The 21,940-nt window shown below is 32.9% G+C and overlaps 3 protein-coding genes across 5 annotated transcripts; 1 reads left to right on the top strand and 2 right to left on the bottom strand.

Moving 5' to 3' along the window:
- The first annotated feature begins 1,872 nt into the window (after positions 1–1,872).
- Positions 1,873–6,117, top strand: ELF7 (hydroxyproline-rich glycoprotein family protein). Its single transcript, XM_068621531.1, has 13 exons — positions 1,873–2,096; positions 2,173–3,040; positions 3,226–3,294; positions 3,388–3,495; positions 3,580–3,760; positions 3,838–3,914; positions 4,014–4,133; positions 4,302–4,407; positions 4,830–4,916; positions 5,012–5,080; positions 5,240–5,311; positions 5,417–5,560; positions 5,640–6,117. The coding sequence occupies exons 2-13, from the start codon at positions 2,226–2,228 to the stop codon at positions 5,775–5,777; spliced, it is 1,986 nt and encodes a 661-aa protein (XP_068477632.1). The 5' UTR covers positions 1,873–2,096; positions 2,173–2,225; the 3' UTR covers positions 5,778–6,117.
- A 1,304-nt stretch (positions 6,118–7,421) lies between these two features.
- Positions 7,422–9,566, bottom strand: LOC137819504 (uncharacterized). Of its 2 annotated transcripts, none has more exons than XM_068623378.2 (4): positions 9,377–9,566; positions 9,060–9,206; positions 8,223–8,976; positions 7,422–7,891 (listed from the first exon to the last, which is right to left on the bottom strand). In XM_068623378.2, the coding sequence occupies exons 1-4, from the start codon at positions 9,458–9,460 to the stop codon at positions 7,680–7,682; spliced, it is 1,197 nt and encodes a 398-aa protein (XP_068479479.1). In that variant the 5' UTR covers positions 9,461–9,566; the 3' UTR covers positions 7,422–7,679. The 2 variants fall into 2 exon arrangements, with proteins under 2 accessions (XP_068479479.1, XP_090152472.1); XM_090296346.1 differs by having other exon boundaries at positions 9,060–9,253; positions 9,377–9,507.
- A 911-nt stretch (positions 9,567–10,477) lies between these two features.
- Positions 10,478–17,108, bottom strand: LYK3 (protein kinase family protein / peptidoglycan-binding LysM domain-containing protein). Of its 2 annotated transcripts, none has more exons than XR_016516245.1 (11): positions 15,869–16,933; positions 14,512–14,589; positions 14,096–14,401; positions 13,339–13,484; positions 13,160–13,249; positions 12,943–13,044; positions 12,005–12,156; positions 11,810–11,907; positions 11,582–11,729; positions 11,230–11,337; positions 10,478–10,976 (listed from the first exon to the last, which is right to left on the bottom strand). XR_016516245.1 is itself a non-coding variant. In XM_068621972.2 (11 exons), the coding sequence occupies exons 1-11, from the start codon at positions 16,464–16,466 to the stop codon at positions 10,812–10,814; spliced, it is 1,995 nt and encodes a 664-aa protein (XP_068478073.1). In that variant the 5' UTR covers positions 16,467–17,108; the 3' UTR covers positions 10,478–10,811. The 2 variants fall into 2 exon arrangements, 1 of the variants encoding a protein (XP_068478073.1); XM_068621972.2 differs by having other exon boundaries at positions 12,943–13,048; positions 15,869–17,108.
- Positions 17,109–21,940: the final 4,832 nt, after the last annotated feature.

Genomic DNA, 21,940 nt, shown 5'->3' with positions numbered 1-21,940 from the left:
AAAATGTATCCTTTACACTACAGATATGTGAGTATGAATATACATGTTTTTAAATGGGCATTGAGATAAAAAAAATCAAATATTCAAACATACATATCATTTTTATTTTCAACTAGTATTAAAAAATCACTAATATATAAGCACTTCAAAAACTCAAATTAAACTACTAACATATATTCTAAAGTAAAAGTAAAAGTCTCAATCAAACATATCCTTATATTTAAAATTTAATAATGTAACAAAACTATTGGAAGATGAATTTCTATTGCATATCAACAAGAATAATTTATTCTATCAACAATTTACTAACACATTGATGATCACATAAATTGCTTCCACTCTAACTTATAAAATGTCTTAACCACAACAAATTATCAAAGCTAAAATATCTTCAAGAAGAAGAAAATCTTCTAAAATTAGTATCACTCAACCCAAACTAAGATTCAAAAGAGTTTTAACTTCTCTTATTTTAAATTCTTTTATTCTCAAATATTTTTTAAAAATTTTAAAAGAATGATGAAAGAAGCACTTGATCATCTTAGGAATCTAAATGTTATCAATATTATTAAAGACTAATTAATATCTTTGTGGTGATCTATTCTTCAAGAAGTTAGAAAAGAATAATAAGTTTGAAGTTATTATATTTTCTACTAGTATAAATATTAGAAAATTGGTAGTAGAGAAATCATGTTTGCATATATTTTAGGCTTTTTTGTTTTTCTAATAAAGAAAAAAAAATCCTAATTTATTATTTTTAAATACATAAAATTTCATAGTTTAATATAAGCTGTAATTTTCTTTTATCTAGCTTGTTCTTCAAGTTTTTTAGGTCAATTCATCCATATATTTTGATATTTTATCTTCATTATCTAAAAAGTGACATTAATAAAGCCTAATAATTGTATATCATTCTTTAAATAGAAGAAAAATATATTTAGTTAATTATTGTAATTTTAGAAAATTATTATTATTATTGCATTTAAAGAGGATGAAAAAATATAAATTATAATAATTTATAACCGATATATTTAGCCATTTTTTAACGAATTATTGAAGCTAAAACAAATACAATTAAGAAGTGCAACCAATAATAAATTTAGTAACACTTTTCCTATATTTTATTAATATCTCGTTTTTTTTTAAATCCTTAGTAAATAAATTATATTTTTTTAGTATTTATAAATATGTTTTTTCAATCTCTATAAATAATTTATTTTTTATTCTAGTTTTAATAATAACAGCAATATTAAATTTAATTTTTTATTACCATATACATGTGATGAAATCTTCATTATCCTAAAATTAAGATAGATAGTTATTGATAGGGACTAAACAAAATAAACAAAAAAATAAATAGTTACAAAAACAAAATAACATATATCATAGGATCAAAAGTCAATTAAATCAATAATTTATTTGATTTAAATATGAAATTACAATAATTTACGTCAAATTTTTTTTTTTTACTAAGCCTACAATATTTAAACATGTAAGAATACATTTCAGTTAGCCTGAATTATCAAATCTAACTTTTATCTTTTATCATATATATTAGATTCAATTTGATGTCTTATTTTTTTTTTTAATTTAATTCTTTATTAGAAAATTGTATTTTTAAAAATGATCTTATTTACTAATATGATAACTAAAATTAATTTTATTATTTACTGTAACACTGAAAAACCATCACTATAGTATGCAATGTTTTCTAATTTCATTATATTTAAATTAGTAATGGAGATTTTTTTTTTTTGACTTTTTTAAAAGTGAAAAAGGTTAAATTGTTTTTTTTACGAAAACAATTAAATTAATATTTTTAAAAGGTGAATTAATAAATGTAATGTATAAAATAAAAAAAGATTTTGATTATATATGGTATGATTTATGAATTCTGTTATTTTTCATTATATTAGATGATTTTTGGCCAATTGAAAAGGAAACCCTTGAGTCCGAGGAATGATTGGTGAAAGAGGAAAAGGGAGAAGAAAAATTGTAGCAGAAGCTCTGTTCATAAGCAAAACAATTTGAACTTTGCTCTGTGTTCCTCTGCATCAGCATCACCTCCTTCTGCATCGTTTCGTTTTCTGCGACTTGAGGTACAGAACCAGGATTCTCAGTAATGGAACCCATTTTGGTTTTGATTATTATTAATATTGGTGTTGTTTGTTCTAGGGTTCAGCTCTGTTGAAGTTCAAACCCTAGCCTGCGATTTCTGCTTCAAAGGAATGGCCTCTTACAGGCCCTTCCCTCCGCAATCGAGTCAAATTCAAAACCCTATTCCAAGTGGGAATCATCAGTATACTAACAATAATCAAAATTGGGGTGCTTACGGAGATCCCTCTAATGCTTCATTCCCACAAATCCCTCCAAATTCCAATTATCATCATCAGCAACAACAACAGCATCAAAATCAGCATCATGCTCCATACGCGCCTCCAAATCCCCATCACCCTCACTATCCATATCCGCCGCCGCCTCCACCGCCGCCGGAGGCTTCGTACCAGCCTCCGCCACCTCCGCCTCCTCCTGCGTACTATCCCTCTAATAGCCAGTATAACAACCAGCCACCTCCGCCACCGCCGCCGTTGTCGCCTCCGCCTCCACCACCCCCTGTTTCGCCCCCTCCTCCTCCCCCGGCAACTCATAACAACGAAGAGCGGCGCTTCAAGGATCCTTCCACATCCGGTCGCCGCGAATATGATCCTTCAAATCATGGCATTGGTCACAAGCAGCACAAACACCAGCCGCCCGTGCCAGCAAAAAAGGTGAATGGGCCTCCTGGCAGAGCCGAGACTGAGGAGGAAAAGAGGTTGAGGAAGAAGAGGGAGTTCGAGAAGCAGAGGCAGGAGGAAAAGCATAGGCAACAGCTCAAGGAGTCCCAGAACACTGTTCTGCAGAAGACTCACCTGTTGTCGTCTGGGAAGGGACACGGCTTGGTTGCAGGTTCTCGAATGGGAGAAAGGAGATCCACTCCCTTGTTGAGTGCCGAGAGGGTGGAAAATAGGTTGAAGAAGCCCACCACATTTTTGTGTAAGCTCAAGTGAGTATGTTGATGTCATTTTATGTTTGCGAGTGTTTATTCAATTCAATTTACATTGTATTGGTGTTGGTAATGATCCATGAGGCGGGGAAATGCTATGTGTATATTTTGGATGTTGCCATGTAGTGGTTTTGTCATGCTTATTTCTAACACTGACACTTTTTCTTTGTGTATTCTCATTTAAGATTTCGAAATGAACTTCCAGATCCAAGTGCTCAACCTAAGCTTATGGCTTTCAAAAAAGATAAAGATCAGTATGTAATCTTACTGGCACTTTACATCTGTAGCTAGGAAATACGGATAAAAATCAGTATGTAATCTAATGGTGATTTTATGATTGTTGGCAGATATGCAAAATATACAATCACATCCCTGGAGAAAATGTACAAACCCAAGCTTTTTGTGGAGCCAGATCTGGGGATACCTCTGGACCTGCTTGATCTCAGTGTCTACAAGTACTGTCCTCTGTTCCTTTTTAAAATTTGAATACTTGAATGAATTATGCGGACTGAGAAGGTCTGGTGAACCTTTTTATACAGTCCTCCCAGTGTCAGACCACCTCTTGCTCCAGAAGATGAAGAACTGTTGCGGGATGATGAAGCTGCTACACCCATTAAAAAAGATGGCATAAAAAGAAAAGAGAGGCCTACTGATAAAGGTGTAGCATGGCTTGTCAAAACACAATATATATCTCCTCTAAGCATGGAGTCAACGAAACAGGTATTAGGCTTATATATTGACATGATGATGGATTACTCTCTCACACTACAAGCAAAAACTTATAAAAATGTTTGTAGTCTTTAACTGAAAAACAAGCTAAGGAGCTGAGAGAGATGAAGGGAGGCCGTGGCGTTTTGGACAACCTCAACAGTAGGTATGTATATTCCACCATTACAAAGTCCTTTGTACGCATATGAATTACTATGTGAAAGTAATTTGTATCTTCTAACTAAAATTGAAATCTCCATTTTAGGGAAAGACAAATCAGGGAAATTGAAGCATCGTTTGAAGCAGCTAAGTCTGATCCTGTTCATGCAACCAACAAAGATTTGTATCCTGTTGAGGTTATGCCATTACTGCCCGATTTTGATAGGTACAACACCGTATTTAACTTATTGCTCACCCTGGTGTTCTATTGATCGGTCTTTTATTTTGGTGATATTAAAGCCTAATCTTTTGAGAATAGATAATACAAACTGTAAGACAACATTCATATTTCATAATAACTAAAGCTACCTTCTATCTACTGATCTCTTTGCAGGTATGATGATCAGTTTGTCGTTGCTGCATTTGATAATGCTCCCACAGCCGATTCAGAAATGTATGCTAAGTTGGACAAATCTGTTCGTGATGCTTTTGAATCAAAGGTAAGCTTTTCAAGGATGAATGTAGTAGTAATCGATTCCTCACATATCCCCTGTTTTACCAAGGTTAAAAGCTAGGATCCGGTTAAATACTTCCGATAATGTAAAAAGGGAAACACTCGCAAATTGTCTGCAACTTTTCATGCATCATCTGTCGTATTCTCTCTTGTAGTTTTGATTCAATTTGTGGTGGAACTATCTAGTATTGAAAAGTTCAATTTTCCTTTGTTTGTCAGTAGCAATAAATAGTGTTGGCTAAATTACCAGTGTCTTAACTACCTGATTGTTGGTCTTTTGGTTCTGTGTGCGTTTGAAAGTGGCAATTATGAAATATATCAAGTAAATATTATCTTGGCTCCTGTGTGACTAATGGTGCCAATTGCCGAATGTTGTTAGACTGATTCCTATCCATTTGTGGCTTGCAGGCAGTTATGAAGAGTTATGTTGCAACGAGTTCAGATCCTGCTAATCCTGAAAAGTTTTTGGCATATATGGCCCCAGCACCAGGAGAGGTATGCATTAAATCTATATATGATTTCAATTTTGAAACTTTAGTTGTACATAATTGTGTATTAACTCTGGATGTGTCTAAACTTTGTGATGGCAGCTGTCAAAGGATATATATGATGAAAATGAAGATGTCTCATACTCTTGGATTCGCGAGTATCATTGGGATGTGCGTAGAATTATTTTAACAGTTCAAAGAATGTTACCATCAAATTACATCATGACCTGCTTTAAATTTTCCACAAACAATTTGAGTCGTTAACCCTTTCAATGTTAAAATAAATTCCCCATTTTAACACTATCTTACAATTTTGTATCATCTTAATAGGTTCGGGGTGATGATGCAGACGATCCTACAACATTCTTTGTTGCATTTGATGACTCAGAAGCACGTTACTTGGTATTTCTTGGAGCCTATATCTGTCGTTTTAAATTAAGGATTGGAACATAGCTTCTTGGTGACACAATGTCGATGTGTTAATTTTATACTTAATTTGATATGCAGCCTCTTCCAACTAAACTTGTTTTAAGAAAAAAGAGGGCTAAAGAGGGAAGATCAGGTGAAGAGATTGAGCAATGTCCAGTACCTTCAAGAGTGACTGTAAGACGGAGGTCTAGTGTCGCTGCGATTGAGCGGAAGGATACTGGGGTATGGCACTGAATTTATCTATTAAGTTTGTCAATGTGTTTTAATGCATAACTATAATCTCCTATACAATCCTTTAAAGGTTTATACAAGTTCAAGGGGCAATTCATCAAAGAGATCTCGTCTAGAAATGGACGATGGTCTAGAACACCATCATAGAGGTGCTCCACACCAGGACAACTATCAGTCTAGTGGAGCAGAAGATTACATGTCAGAGTGATTATTTGATGCAAATGCTGCCGCCTTAAAGCAAATTGGTCCAACGAAATGGTAGTTGGATGATTGGCTGCAGATAACTGAATTTTTAGTGGCGCCTTTGTGCTTCAATGAAGAATGCCAACGACAAATCCCATATTTTTGTATGACCATATTAACTTAATGCACATACACTCAGAGTGTAGGCAGCTGTTAAATTAATATAGATTTTCTTTTCAATACCATTATATTAGAAAAGATTGATAAATGATGAATTGTAAAAAGCATGTCAGACCAAACAGAATCTTGTCATTGCTTAATGTTAATCGTGACCTGCTTGCCAATGAAATTACAGCCTTCGGTTATCCTTGCCCATAATGTTGTGACATTCCGATTCAGATATGTTTGCTTTTGTGATATTTTTATCAATTGATGAAATTGAGTGAGGTCAAACTATGACCGACTTCGCTCATGGATCATTCTACTACTTGGCAAGTAAAAATCGCCTCCTATGATTGTCGAATGGGAATTTAGTTCAATAATTTAAGGCAGCTATTCATTTTTTTAAAACACAAATGAACAGTTGATAAGTTCTTGGGTATTACTCGTGGATGTGAGAACATGATTATAAACCTGAACTAAAACGTAAGTCTACAAATTCAAAAATGGGTACCAAATGGTTGAGAACACGAACAAGATCGGTCGGTTTCTTAAGGTGTGGATGATTATTGTCTCTGGTTTCTTGAGGCGATGATGATTATTGTCTTTGTTTTTTGAGGTGTGGATAATTATTGTCTTTTTGGGTAACATTGAAGAACTCAGAATTAACAAGCAAATTTGAAAGAGCAAAACATCCAGGATTAGAGAAGTAGGAGAAGAGACAAGAGCAAGCAAGTGAAGGTAAGGTTGTCTTGAAGAAGTGTAGGAACAGATCTCAGAGTCAAGGGTTGCGGAGGAGATCCAACGTAATACTCTGTTTTAAAATAATTCTCCACATAGTTGGTGTAATAAGTTATATTAACTAATCCTAAATTAATGAACTTAACATCTAGTTAGTATAACAAGCTATATAATTCAATACTAAATATCTTTAATATGATGTGTTAACGATTTATTAATCACAATACACTCTCACAATTTTTATAACGGATGTGCTACATTTACTAGGTCATGCTAATAAGTATGCTTTAATAAAGAATATTTTATTTTATGACCGTTTCCGTGTACACACTTCATTATAAATTTTACCCTTATTAATATAAATTATTTTACCTAATTACTTTTATCAATAAGTAAGATCACTTCATTTTACCAATTCTATTGGGATTAATTTTAGTAACATGCAATTTATCATTTCTTAGATTACTCATGTGCCTGTTGACTTAGAGGCAGTTTAAATAAGACAGACTTAGAACTATTCGTTGTTTTTAAAAAATTCCTATGCTTTGGAACGAAGAATGTTTATTCTTCGTCTTTTCTTTCCATTTTGCATCAACATTATATATAAAACAAAGGTTATATTCCAGCAATTGCACAAACCAACTGTTAAGAAAGTGATCAAAATTCAAAAGTAAATAGTAGTCAGTATGTTGTTGCTTGTGATGTAAGGATAGTTTGGATAAATTAATAGATAAACACTTCCATGATAAAAAAGTTAAAAAGCAATATAAAATAAAGTTTTCCATAAATTGATTTGTAAAAATTCTTTTACACTAAATATGATATTAACACTAAATAAAACGGCCGAGAATAGTGATATAGAGAAGTAACATTAGAGAGAAAATAACAATGGGCATTTGGTAAGCATTGCCCTTAAGTACATGAATGAATTCTTTGCTACAAATCTTACAACATAAAAGAGCATTTACAAGTCAAAAATCAAAATTTTCTAATGAGATTATATCTTTGACACCTTCATATCTTTAATCTATTTATCACAGGAAGCTTCTTCCAGTAGGTCAAGAAACCCTTTCTGGGCACTCTTTTGATCTGTGGGTAATCCCCAAGTGGAAGCTTCCTCAAACTTAGTCCATAACTCCCTCTTCAAAGTATTTTCACCAGGTCGTTTTCCAGTTTGAAATGAGCTTTCTGGTATGATGGGAGTGTTCTCTGCGTGTTTTAAACTCCCAACAAAATTATCTGCACAGAAGAGAAAAATGACAGCTATTTTTTATGCATGAAACCCATGTCAAGTGTAAACCAACGATTCAATAATAGATTAAAGCCATATTTGGGTAAAATTCTCAATGAACATTTAAAGGAGCAGAAGATGAAAAAGTAAGATGATTTGAACTTCTCTCATAACCCATAATCTAAAATCAACAGATACAATTCAATTTATAAAAGTTGCTCAGTTTAACTTTGGAAAAAATTGAGATGCATATTTTCATTTTCATTTTCATTTTCTTCTCCTATATGATCATGTTGATAAATTTATCCAAACAAAACGAGCAATTGCAATAAGCATTACCTTGGTTACTATGATCTTTGCAAACATCATCACCATCCCCATCTTTAAACTTTCCAACTTGTTGATTAAGAATGTTGCCATTTATGTGTACACACAAGCGATCGTCAATATTATCATCAGGTGGCTCCAGCAGAACACAAGTTTTAGGAGGTGAGGTAAACCAATCCGGCGATGCTTCCACTGTTTTGTTCCCAATTCCTGCCTTAGAATCGCGGCATATCCCAAGGAGCTCCGGATACATCAAGAATAAATCCGGCGAAGAATCATCACTACCAGAAGATTCTGAATCACTGCAACGTATCCCAACAGGATAAGGAGTGCCCTTGCGAAACTTGTGATCACCCAAATGCTTGATTTCGGAAATAGGTTCGAGCACAAGGCAGGATTTGGGAGGGGACATTTTCAGGCAGGGAGTCATCACAAGAAGCATAGATCCGTTGTCTTGGTTGTTTGTCAGTTGGTGCTTGATTGGGGTTGGTTTGACAACTACATTGTCCATGAAAGTAGTGGCTAACGTGGAGGGAGGGAACTGTGGTTTAGGTTGTTCGTGGTGTTTGGATGATAATGGAAGAGGTGTAAGCATGAACATTTGTCTACCTCTCTTCACAGTGCAATTTGCACGCCAGGACACAAGAGGTGAAGGAGACACCAAACTTAAGGTTGTCTCTTCAGGACTGTCACACGCTATGCCTTCATCATCGTATGAATCTGTCTCTTCAGGGTGAAGTGCAGTTTGAAATTTGGGTACCCAAGACTACAATCAATGCAAAGCAAATTAGAAAAAAAAAAAAAAAACTAAAATTACAAAACAAAGAACAGGGTTGAGTAGGGTTTCACCTTCAAAGAAGAGAGCATGGCAGAAAGGACTCGGGAGAAAGATTCAATTTGCGTTTTGCCCTCTTTGCTTATGCTATTCTTCTTCTTCTTCTTCTCATCATTATTATTATTATTCACTTCAATTGCTCGCAGAACAAGCTCGTCAATCTGTGAATCCAATAATTAAAGTATGGATTTTGATGATTACATGTTCCCTAAAATTGGTGGTTAGGTTAAGAAATAATGAATGGTTGCATTGGTTCTCTGGAATTTGAAGAGATTGAAGAATGAAATTTTGCATTTGTGAAAGGATTGAATTGAAAGAGAGTGTGACACACCTGATGCAGAAGAGAAGAAAGATCGGAGCGAAGACGATGGAGATCATTGTCTTCAACCTCACTATCCAAACTCATATTCTTCATTTCTTCTTCTTCTTCTTCTTCTTCTTCTTCTTCCTTCTACTCCATACAATCTCTCTCTCTCTCTCTGCTTATTTGAATTTCTCGCCAACGCGGGATTGCACCAAACTACGTCGTTTTGTTGGGTTTTTTTTTTTTTTTTGGTCTTTTCGGCCCATAAATTTGTTTGGATCATGACTCTTCATTGCACACATCTAACTTTTGGTGTATTAATTAATCTAACCATAAAGGCATTGAATAAATAATTTTAATTATAATCCATACTAAATATATTAAAATGATTGTACTTTTTTTAAAAGCTATACACCACTTATATAAAATAATTTGCACTATTTTCTAATTAGAAATTTATTAACTTTTCACATTGGTTAGTTACCCATTTATCATTAGCAAAAGATTTCTTTAACATCCAGAAAGTAAAAAAACATATGCTAAACAAACCATTATAATAATATAATAATAATTTTAATTAAAAAATAATTAAAATATTAATTTATTGGTATGTAAAATGTATGTATTTTAGGGTTTAAGTATTTCACTATGGTGTTAACATATCATCCTTACCATTATAATATAAATAATCATGATATATTGATAATTATTTTTTTTTCTTACGCTTACCTTTCAACTTTCAATACTATTATTTAATTATTTTTTATATTATTTATAAATTTATTTTTTATTATATATTTTTAAAACTATTATATCGGTGGTTATATACCCATATGAATATACTCCTTGTTGTCGGTTAAAACTCGCTTAAAATTGCACTTTTACTATTTTAAATATCACGACTTATTTAATGAATTTTATTCCTAATTTTTAAAATTTTGAATAAATTTTAATCATTAAACAACCTATTAAAAAATATATTGCTAGCTCTTTTATTTTTCCTTTCTCAATATTGTAAATTTGGTCTACACATACAATTATTTAGACCATGAAAGTAGTAACATTACATCATGATGCCTCTCCATGAAACCATGAAACTCAAGGAAAATGTTACAATAACAGAAGAAATGGAAGGAATCAAAGAATATAAACATACATAGATTAATGTCGAATTACAACTTATATCAATACAAATCTCAGAACAATAAATTATGAGATTCTTCTTTAGCTTCGTTATCACACTCTAACATACATCCAAAATTTTCTACACATAGAATGCAGCTAAACAAAAATCAAGGCATGGTGCATAAGATATTAAGCAAAATAAATGCCTAAAAGTAGATATTGACCCACATGTCCCAGTTCCTATTGATCCATCACCATCATCAACCAACCAAAAAGGTATAGAGCTAGCTGGATACAGAGATAAAGAAAAGAAAAAGAATGAATCTGGGTGTGTAAACTATCTTCCCTGAACAAGGCCACTGAAAACCTGGCTATTCCCAGCTAGAGTTGCTTCCCACTCAACAGAAGAAAGGAGAATCTGTGAGAGGGAAATCACAACTTGTCTCATATCAGGTCGTAAGATGGGGTCCTCATCCACACATTGCTTTGCCAGTGTGGCCATCTAATATATACCAACAAAACAAATGAGTACAATAGTAAAACTTCATGCAATTATTTAGTCAGATCAATAATACCATGATGAGATATTACAAAGTTGCATGAATTACTTAATTCAGGTATGTAAATATCTATTTTTGTCATGCTTTGAGATTTGAGCTGCAGAGTCTTCAATTTTCCAGGTTAATAGATCCAAGATATTGAAAACATCCAAACCAAGGTGGATGAGGAAAAACAATGTGAAAATGAGAACTAACCTTAAATACACAATCATGGGGATACAAATCCATCATATTTGGATCAATATAATCTCTCAAGCTTGACATGCTCATGGAATCAGGTGAATTCCTAAGAACTCCCAGCATCTGCAATTTAACATACATCAAGGCTATACCCCAGAACACAGTTGTAATGGTAAAATAACATGCATAACCAACAACTGGTATTGCTGAGAAAAACACATACAGAAACCGAGTTCCGAGAACCAAGAAAATTATTCAATAAATTGTCGTCATACTTTGTGCAAGTTACTTACACCTCAAAATCTTTTACGTAAAGCAAGGCAGAACTATATTCAGTAGAACTGAAACTCATGCAAGCAGAACTTACTATAGAAGCCAGAGAACGTCTTTCAGGATTTTTTGTCGTTGTGCCTTCTGATCTAATGATGGCCTCCTTTCCTGATATAATCTCGAAAAGGACAACCCCAAATGCATAGACATCACTTTTAGCTGTCGCAAGACCCTCACTCAAATATCTGCAAAATATGAGAAATAAAAAATATTATTTTGTGCAGGAGGAATAAGTAAAAAAAATGTTGTTAGTGGCATTACTTACTCTGGGGCAAGATATCCATATGTACCAACAACTTTGGTAGTTGATATTTCTCCCTCATTTGTTTTCCCAACAAGTTTTGCTAACCCGAAATCTGAAATCTAGAGAAGACAGTAGATCTAAGACAAACGATAACCAAGAAAAGTGAAACATTTTGAAATTGAAATAGCGTAGCATTGTTTACATTTTTTTTATTACCTTTGCTCTAAAGGAAGCATCAAGTAATATGTTACTGGTTTTGATATCACGGTGTACATAATGAGTTTTTGTGTGCTCGTGTATGTATTCGAGGCCCCTAGCAGCATCAAGCGTAATCTGCACCCTCATGATCCAAGAAAGTGGGGAATGACCTGTAAGCAGCACACAAAAATGAAAACAAACCATAAATGCATAGCTTAAACTTGTTCATACAATAAAACATGGAAATTTGGCAGTCTTGACACCAATTCAAGACTAGTCTTTGAATAACATAAGAATTTTCTCATAACGGACCCCACTGCTAGTTTCATTCATGTATCAACACACACAAAATTGCATCATAGAGACAGTAGCTAGCTCATGAAGTATCAACTTAATATCTGACTCGCTTAAAAGGTAAAAACATCTCCAAACAAAAGATATTGAAAATAATCAATTGCTCATAGTAAAAAAATGGCAGTCCACTGAATATAATCTCTATATAGTGGAAAATCCGGATAAAGACATCAAATTGAAAAGAAAGATGGCATTTCTTGAGTTCAAAAGTGTTCATAAGGTGGTGGTTAGGCACAAATGTCATTCTTTCGCTGTCAACTTTCTCAATTGTGACAACAAAATATCGACTAACAGTTAGGAATACGATGAAAATAAGAAAAATCCAGTCTAAAAAACTATTTAGGTTTCCAGATTAATGCTGGTATCAGATTGAACCCCTTAAACAAATAAGGAAAAAGAAAATCTCGTTACTTTTATTATTGCACGTCTCATCACAATAACAAGGCAAAATGCTGTAAGCATTTAATTTCCAATAGTACTGAATAAAAAATTCTGTGAAATTTTCAGAAACTTCAAATCTCAATGTAAAAGCACCGGCACCAGTCCGTACAGACAGTGGTGATTAATATTCTACGGTCCAAAGCATAGATGCATAGTCTTACCCTTACTATTAGGATCATGCAAATGGCTTCTAAGTGAACCCTTCTGAGCATATTCATAAACTAGGAAAAGCTCCTCGTGACTAGCTGCATAGCCAATCAATTCTACCTTGACAATATCAATCAAAAGTACAACTCAGGCTTTTGAAATGTGCCAAGCAATTGACTCCAAAATCAAATCATATAATTTATTTGATGGAATCATTAAAAAGGAAATTACCAGATTAGCATGATGAACCTTGCACAAAACTTTCATCTCTGACAAAAATTCTTTTGTTTTAGTAGCAGTCATTCTTTTAATAGCAACTTCCTGCAAGGATTCAAGTAAAATTGGTCTGAGAAAAAATGCCCACTGCATATAATAACAAACTTCAAGTCTTCAAGTACATGCCCAAAAACCTGATCACGAAGGAGGCTATAATAAACAGAACCATATGTTCCATGCCCAAGTAGATTTGAATCAGAGAAACCATCAGATGTGGAGAAAATCTCTTCATATGTAAAAATAACAGGCTTATCCATTTCAAATACATCAGGCCCAAGAGCTGCAATAATAATAAGAGCATATTATGCATCGATACTAATTTGAATGGACAAATCATTAATATTGGTAGTACATACAGAGATGTATGATAGAACCAAAAGTTACATATCTAAGTTGAAAGAGTGGCATGTATTCATGTCATCCTAAGAACGTATTAATGAATAATATTCAAAATTTAAAACCAAGGACGAGTTAGTCGTAACTTACAAGTTGTTAATAATGCATCTTACAGCCAGAAAACTACTTTGCTATTTAAAATCACCTCGACAGCCCGAATGAAAATGAATGCAGGTTATATAAGCAAAGTTTTCAGATATCATATGTTTTAAAAAGTGGAGGACCATATGTTTTATGCATGCTCGACTATATAGCAGACTGGACCATACGATCACCAATCATTCAATCCAATATCCATCAATACTCAACATAATCAGATAAAAACCAGCACTAGGCAAACCCTTTTCCTGATTCCTCCTTAAAGAAATAAGCCCACAAAATATAGTTTTGGTAATGTACTGAAGAAGATAAAAATAAGACATGCGAGACATTATTACTTCATCACACTGAAATAGTAGGAACAATACACACGAGAATCAGTATGTAGGTAGTTACTTGAGGCTTTTGGAATGGTAACCGTGTGATTGCTGGATTCAGCATCTGTTTGCTTCTGCTCAACATGCTTGCCACATATGTACCTTCCAGAACCACAAAAAAAACTTGGGTTCCTTAGAATGTGGAATTTATGAGAAATCTTGCCCTCAGCATCTTTCTCATGAGTTCTGGCATCATCAGCAAAACAATTTGATGATCTCATACAAACACAGAGAATCACAGTTAATATAATTAGAAGTAGACCAATTCCTAAGCCCCCAACGATCCATCCGTAGGGTACATGAGTCTTGTGGTTGACTTGATCAGCTGTAACCAAAAAATTAAATAAATTAATGCATAGTCTTTGGTAGAGGCATGACAGACAACTACAAGCCAAAAAAAAGAATTTTTTTTTCCTTTTTACAACATATCAGTACCTGAAAAATTATCAAAGGATGGGGCAGGAACAGGAACTGGTGGAGCAGCATTATTCAGGGGATAAGGATCACCAGGAACTGCAATCCATTGAAACGGTCAGCATTTCACAAATACAATTGGAATAGTGGTTCAACGCTAAATAATGGTAAAGGAATATAGACAAATCCATTGCACGTAAAACATTGAAGCAGTGAATATAGGCAAATATTTAAATGAGCAATTTCAGCTTGGTCAATTCAATAAAAGTGAAGGTCATCCCATGCATATTCTCCCAATTAAACTGCATTACAGAATATGCAACTTCCACCACCTCAAAGAAACCGATCATATTTGTCCTAAACGTAAGGAAACTAATACATAATCACCAGCATAGAATATATGATATTCTCAAACTTTCACTCTGCATGGAGAAACTACCACAAACCACTGTTTAACAACAATCTGCTACCAAGATAACACAACACTTTACAACTTGATTTAATATTAAATCAATCTCGTTTGGAAACAGAATGCAACTGTCTTCAGGGGAAAGAGAAGATGCAAAGGAAAACTTCTTTAAATGCATTCTGCAACCCCTCCAAACTAGTTCCTCAAACAGTCAAAGTAATCAATGCATGAAAAATAAACAAAACTGTTCCAAATTTTAAGCAATTGATAGTAGTAGGTATTTCCCGCACACGCATGATTTTCTTAACACATTAAATGCCACCAGCCCACCACGCATGACAAACCAAGAATTTTACCAATTCCCAACTACGTGAATGAATCACTTTCAATTCATAATCAACTTATTAAATGTACACATCCTCTTTCATTTGCCAGCTGCTTTGTAAATTATAACCTATCCTGAAATTCTATTTTATCATGATAAAATATATTTTTCTATTGAAGTGCCTTAAGAAGACCTTAACCATACAATTCTCAAAAATCACTGTCCCAATCCCAACCAACTACATAACCCTCAACACCCCCAACTCTGACATCCTATCCAGACTTTCAAAATGAACAGTAAGCAGATGCACAAAGCAAAATTTAACACTTAAGTCGAAAACATCCTCAACCAAAACAAGGCCTTCTCCAACATATAAACACACACATTCATGTATGTTTGGACAAATTTTTCCGCATGTTCCTTTCAAAAAGAAAATTAAGAAAAAATTGAAATGAACTTCTCTAGAATTAGTTTATACATTAACTAATTTGTAGAACTTCTTTCGTATAGTTTTTCTATATTTTTTTAACTTGGGCATTAGCTTATTGAAAAGTGAGATTCATTTTTTCTGAAAAAACTTGTGAAGAAACTGGTTCCAAAATATTCCAAGAAAAGTATTGAGGAAGATTGCAAGGAAGACTAACCAGAATCAAGTGGTATATAATAAAGTGAACCAACTGTGACATTATCCAGATTACTAATGCCATTCACACTCTCGATGCTATCCATGCTAACCCCAAACCTGCTTGCCAAGGACTCAACACTATCCCCATCTCTCATCACATAACTGACCAAATAGTTCCACAGTCCACTGGAGCATCCACAAAACAACCTCAGAGACACAACAGCACCATTCCTGGCCCTCCTGGTGGTGTTGGGAAGGAAAGCAAGGCCATCATAGGCATTCATCACCACGTCATACACCAACCCCTCATTGGATTTCACAGTGAAGGTGGTGTTGGACAAGTATTCCTTGATACCCGTAGCACAAGAACAATTCTTCCTTATGAACATGTAACCCCACCCGTTGCCTTCAACTGTGATGTCACCAGGCAGCACATCAAACATGCTCTGAATCAGAGGAAGCGTTTGGTTCGGTCCAGGTTTGAAGGCCATGAAAGAAGTGCAAACGCGGCTTGTGTCCGTACAGTTCATAGGTTCTGTAGAGTGACAGGTGCGGCAGTGAAGGTGGAGAAGAAAAAGAAGCAACCCCCAATGGGGTTTTCTCACCAGAATCATCATTGATTGGTAATAATATTTAAGTGACTGGTATTTAGAGCAAAAGGGCCAATGAAAGTGAAGCAAAGAGCGAGCTTGATCCAGAGAAAGGAAGCAGCTTGATCTAAGTTTAAAGGAGAACAGTACAACCCAGTACAAATTGAGTAGGGAAAAAGCAAAGGAAAATCCAGATTGAGCAGAAACTAGAAAGCAAAGTGATGGGATTTTGATGCTCCAACTCAGATGACAAAAGAGCTTGTTTTTGGTCCTTTTCTAACAATTTGATGAAAGATGAAAAATTTTAAATAGGAAAAAAGTGAGAGCTGAGGAATAGAAGTTGAGAGAGATTAGTGAAGGGTAAAAGAAATGGTAGTGGTTAAGGGGGTTTGAAGTTGAAGGAAAGAAGAAGATGGCAATGAAGAAAGTGTAAAGAGAGCATTTGTACTTGAAGTGTATATTGTTATGTGATTGGAATTGGAAAGGGTAATGGTGCATTGTTTGGTTGTGGTAACTGGTAAATCGCTTAATGAAAACAGTAAAAGAGAAAGCGACCTGCAAAGCAAAGAGAGAACTTTCAGACCCACCCACTCACCTGGCAGACCTTATTGTCTTCAACACACATTTCTCTTTGACATTTTCACCCCTTCCTTCTTTGGATTTGCCCAATTGGAAACAAGTAAATACATTTTAACTAGTAACTCTTCTTTTGCCTAATTTATATGGATTATTTTAACTGTGTTATAATCATGCATAAACTTTAAGTCTAACTCAACCTCATATAACTGGCTTATAAGATGAGGTTTGCATTCACTAAAAATGAAATATCATAATCTCTAGTCGATGTGTGATATCCAATACACACCCTTCACATTGAGGCTACCAACTCGTGCGTGAAAATATATGTTATGGGTGATTCGATAACGAGTCGATAGTTGGTGACACAATATATCAAGCAAACTCTCATTAGGATAGACTTTAAAATGATTTTGATATCATATTAAGAAGTGAACTTTAAACCTAACTCAACCCCATAAAACTGACTTATAAGGTGAAGTTTGCACTCACCAAGAATGAAATATCTTAATCTTTAGTCTATATAGGATCTCCAAAATATTATCTCTAGTTTTCTAATTCTAACCCTTCTCTTAATTTATAATTCTAAACTTATCTTTAACCTAATCTCCTATTCCTAATTATAATTCTAACTCTAACCTTATTTCTGACACTAACCCTTGTCCTTACCATAACTCCAACTATAATCCTAATTTATTTCCAATTTTAATTCTAACTCTAACCATAACTATAACTATAACTATAACCCCAATCCTAATCCTTACCCTACCCACAACCTTGACCATAACCTCAACACCAACACTAACTCAACTCCTAAATTTTATTTTCAAATAAAACAAATTATTTTATTTATAATTATTATCATCTTTTGATAATGTTAATAATTCGTATTTTTTTCAAAATATTTGTAAATTTGTTCTTACATATGTTTGAAAAAAAATTCCAATTACAAACAACTAAAACTCAAAACAAATAAAATCATATTTATTTTTTTATATACAACGACAAATTTGTAATCATACATTTATATTGATTAAAAAAATATAATTTTAATCACAATCATCACATTACTCGTCAACTCTTAAATTTTTTTCTTTCATTTTTTATTTTATTTACCTTACTTCAAATACCTTAACTTTCTTTATATTTTCCATTCAAACCATATCAAATTTACCATGTAATCCAAACAAAGCATCTATTTGTACATTACTTGAATACCTATGTTGTCTAATTTGGTAAATTGACATTAATTTATTTTTGAACCATTAATTATAGTCATTTAAATAACTATTTTCATTATTAGGAAAATTGTGAACGAAAAAATATGGATAAAACTTGAAAGCCATGGGCCATAGAGAAAAAAAATGTTGTTTGATAAAAGGGATTTTGATATTTGAATGGGTGAGGGTAATATGGGAAATAAAAGTATGGTTGCGGAAAGGGGAAGGCACAATGGAGGAAATAGCTGTCAGTAGGCAAAAGGAAAAGGACAGTTTGGAAAGTGGGGGCAACGCACAAGTCACCAAAACACAACCTTGCCCAGGAACAATTCTAAACTCTTCTCCAAATTTTTTCATATAAATATATCATTAAATAAAAATTAAAAATAATTAATTGTTATATTAATTAAATTAGATATTATTTTAGAAACTAAAAAAAAAATTGATTGATGAATAATTTCTAAATTAATATATAATTAACTAATTTAGAAATCAATAATTTTTTTTTTCTAAAATAGTATATAATTTAGTCAATATAATAACTAATTATTTTTTGTTTTTATTTGATGATTTTACTGTAGTGTATATTATTGTTCATAATAGGACTAAAAGAATTTTTACATGTTGACATGTTTTTTAATCAAACGATAAGTTTTTTTTTTATGCTAAATGGATCAAGCTACTTCATTCTATCATTCTATATTCTCATTTATTTTTTTTGTGTAATGTCGGTTGGGGAGTACTGGAAAAAGATGCTAACACTAAAATAAGAATTTCTTATTCGGTATTCGATGTAATTAATGTGCGATAATGACTTTTTTTTGGAAAGTTGTGACTATTTATATATTTATTATGAGTTCATTATTATTGGGTTGGATTAACGTTTGAGTCATAATTAAGAATGATATTACTTAATGTTTTCATATTGTTTAGGCTCACTAATCTCCTTCTGTCTTTATGCATTTTGGATATATCGGTCGACCATAATCAAGTACCGAGGCTTCTAGATCTTGTCTGGTACATATATTATGGATGATTGATAGTGGTATGATAATGAGTGATCTGAAAAATCCAACAAATTATCACTATGATAGGTTGTAAATGATTATAATATCATATTAAGAAATTAATTTTAAGTCTAATTTAACTTTATAAAATCCGATTTATAAGATCATGTTTGTACCCATTTATATACTACGAATTATCATTGTCTTTAGTCATGAATCCCAACATTTATCACTAGTCAATATCAAATTTTCAACCAACACAGACATGAATATGACTACATGATTCATTAATTATAATATAATTTTTTATTTTATGTTCACAATTTAAAGATTTGAGTTTATCAAAAGTTTATATCATAAAATCTAACGTTAAGTTTGATTCTTGTTTAGAGTGTTTTGTGTTCATTTTGAATTTAGTTTAAGATATCGTTCCTTCGAAAGTATGATTACATATGTAAATTGTTTTGCTAATTCAGTTTATAAACATTAATTTACACATGTATTTAACATTTTTTTATAGTAAATAAATTAATTTAAATTTGAGGAAGATTTTAACAAGGGTGATTAAGTTAGAGGTCTCACTTTTAGTGTTGGAATGACGGAATAAAAATAAGGAGTTGTACATGTGTTGAAGTGTAATGAAAGTGAAGAAAAAGTGTAGGTGTCTCTATTAACGAGGGAATGCCAAAAAAAAGCATGGCACCCTTTAGTGGAAGACGAAATAGTGGTCGCCTCTCCTTGAGTAAGTGTACCCCACCACCATAATCACCCCTTCAATTCAACTTGGTGATGTCATGTTCTCAATAACAAGAAGGAAACTACCAAACACACCTAATTTTTACTATTACGGTGAAAGGAACTCCTTTTTCTTAGGTTTTGTTTGGTTTCGGGTGAGTATTGTTCACTTGAATGGATTTGAGAGGGTCGGTTATTTAGATATGTTCATTAACGATGAAACGTGAATGTGGAAAAACGAGAAAAGTAAAAAATGAGTGTCTTGTTTGTGAGTGAAAAAATGGTGCGAAATGCTTGAGCTTTGGTTTACAAGTTTTGCTCAAATCAATCTATATTCTAGTCTTGGTTGAGTATTATGAGTTGCTCATGAAGTGCTTGCAACTCGATCCGATGTTGATTTTGTAAGTTCTTCAAGTCATATTCAAATTTGGTCTGCATGCTAGCTATCGTGCTTTGGAGGTTCTCTTTATTTTTTTTGAAAAAATACTTTCCATGTGTGCTTTTAGGGCACTGGAGATTGAAGGATCAATCTCAGCGTCTGATGAGGATGAGACGATTCTACTTCTGGTAAGTGACATAAGATTTGTGGTCTAGGAAAAGTTTTACTTGACCTCATGGTGAACACTAAATGTTTTTACATGAAAGGAGCATTGCTCTTCGGACGTGAAAAGAGTAAGTTTTCTGAGAAGTCAAGCTAAATCTTTTGAGATGTCGATAATTTCTACATTTAATTACATTTTTATATAAGAAATAGTTTCCGTGTTAGATTTATAATTTTATATTAACTTCTACATTGTTTTAGTGTGAGGGGTTAGTATTCACCAGTTGAACAATTAAATCTCCTTCCTCGATCGCTCTTGTCCTCTTTCTTTCAGTCGTTCAGGTTAAACTCTTTGTTGGGATGATACTTGTAAAAAGTTCTCCGACGTTAAATAAGTGTTCGGTATTTGGATGCAATAAATACGATAATAATGACATACTTTTGCCTTGATTATAGTATTTATTTATAACATCTAATAAACTCTTTCACGGTTGAACCTTAACTGAAACGATCATCACAAGTAACATTCATATTATCTAATTTTCATATGAGCTAATTATCATTAAATCATACTTAACTCTGTATTTTTATTCCATCGATACGAATACAGACACGTTAGATACACAAATGAAGTAAAGAAAGAAAGAAGAGAAGTGAACTTTTTTTTTTCCTTTCTCAGATTGTGTTTCGTCCAAACTAAGCATGAAATTTGAATTGTAGTGATGAATGAGTGAGAAGAAGAATGATAGAACATAAAGATGGAATACTTACGCACGTGGACTCATCACAATTCTAAATTATACCATAATCTATGGGACACACACATCTCATCAATTAAGAATCTTAATTACCACAAAAATATATAAACAATTTCTGCTTTTCAAAACCCACAACTTTAGTTTATAAATTAGACAAAAAAAAAGCCCACTTGTTCAGGATTTTGGGCAGTTTATACGGAATTTCTGGTTTAATGTTTATTATCACACTTTTTTTCTGAAAATTATTTTATTATTAATATTATACACAACAACATTAAACATAAAAAAGAGTACAAATTGAGAATATTTTGTTTTTTCAAGCTTATAACTATTTTGGAAATTATATATTGCACTAATTATAATTAGAAAAGTAGTTATGTTTAAACTAGGGTTATATACGTTGTTCGTCCTTATTTTCACACAAAATTAATTTTCGTTTTTAGTTTAAATTTTAGAGATTATGAGTATTTATAGTAAACAAACTACTAGAATGAGTTCTTACTATAATTTTTTTAATGTGACAAACAAATTTTTAGTGTAGACTAAAATATTAAAATATCTCATGCTGATTCATCAGCTTATATGAATGAATGTTATAATTATAATATACGTTGAATGATTGTTTGTTAAGTCAAATAAAGAATTAGTAATAATCATTCTCATA

The sequence above is a fragment of the Phaseolus vulgaris genome, chromosome 10 (assembly GCF_051622355.1).
Source record: "Phaseolus vulgaris cultivar YP4 chromosome 10, ASM5162235v1, whole genome shotgun sequence".
Classification (NCBI taxonomy): domain Eukaryota; kingdom Viridiplantae; phylum Streptophyta; class Magnoliopsida; order Fabales; family Fabaceae; genus Phaseolus; species Phaseolus vulgaris.
This window is presented reverse-complemented; position numbering and strand designations above follow the sequence as displayed.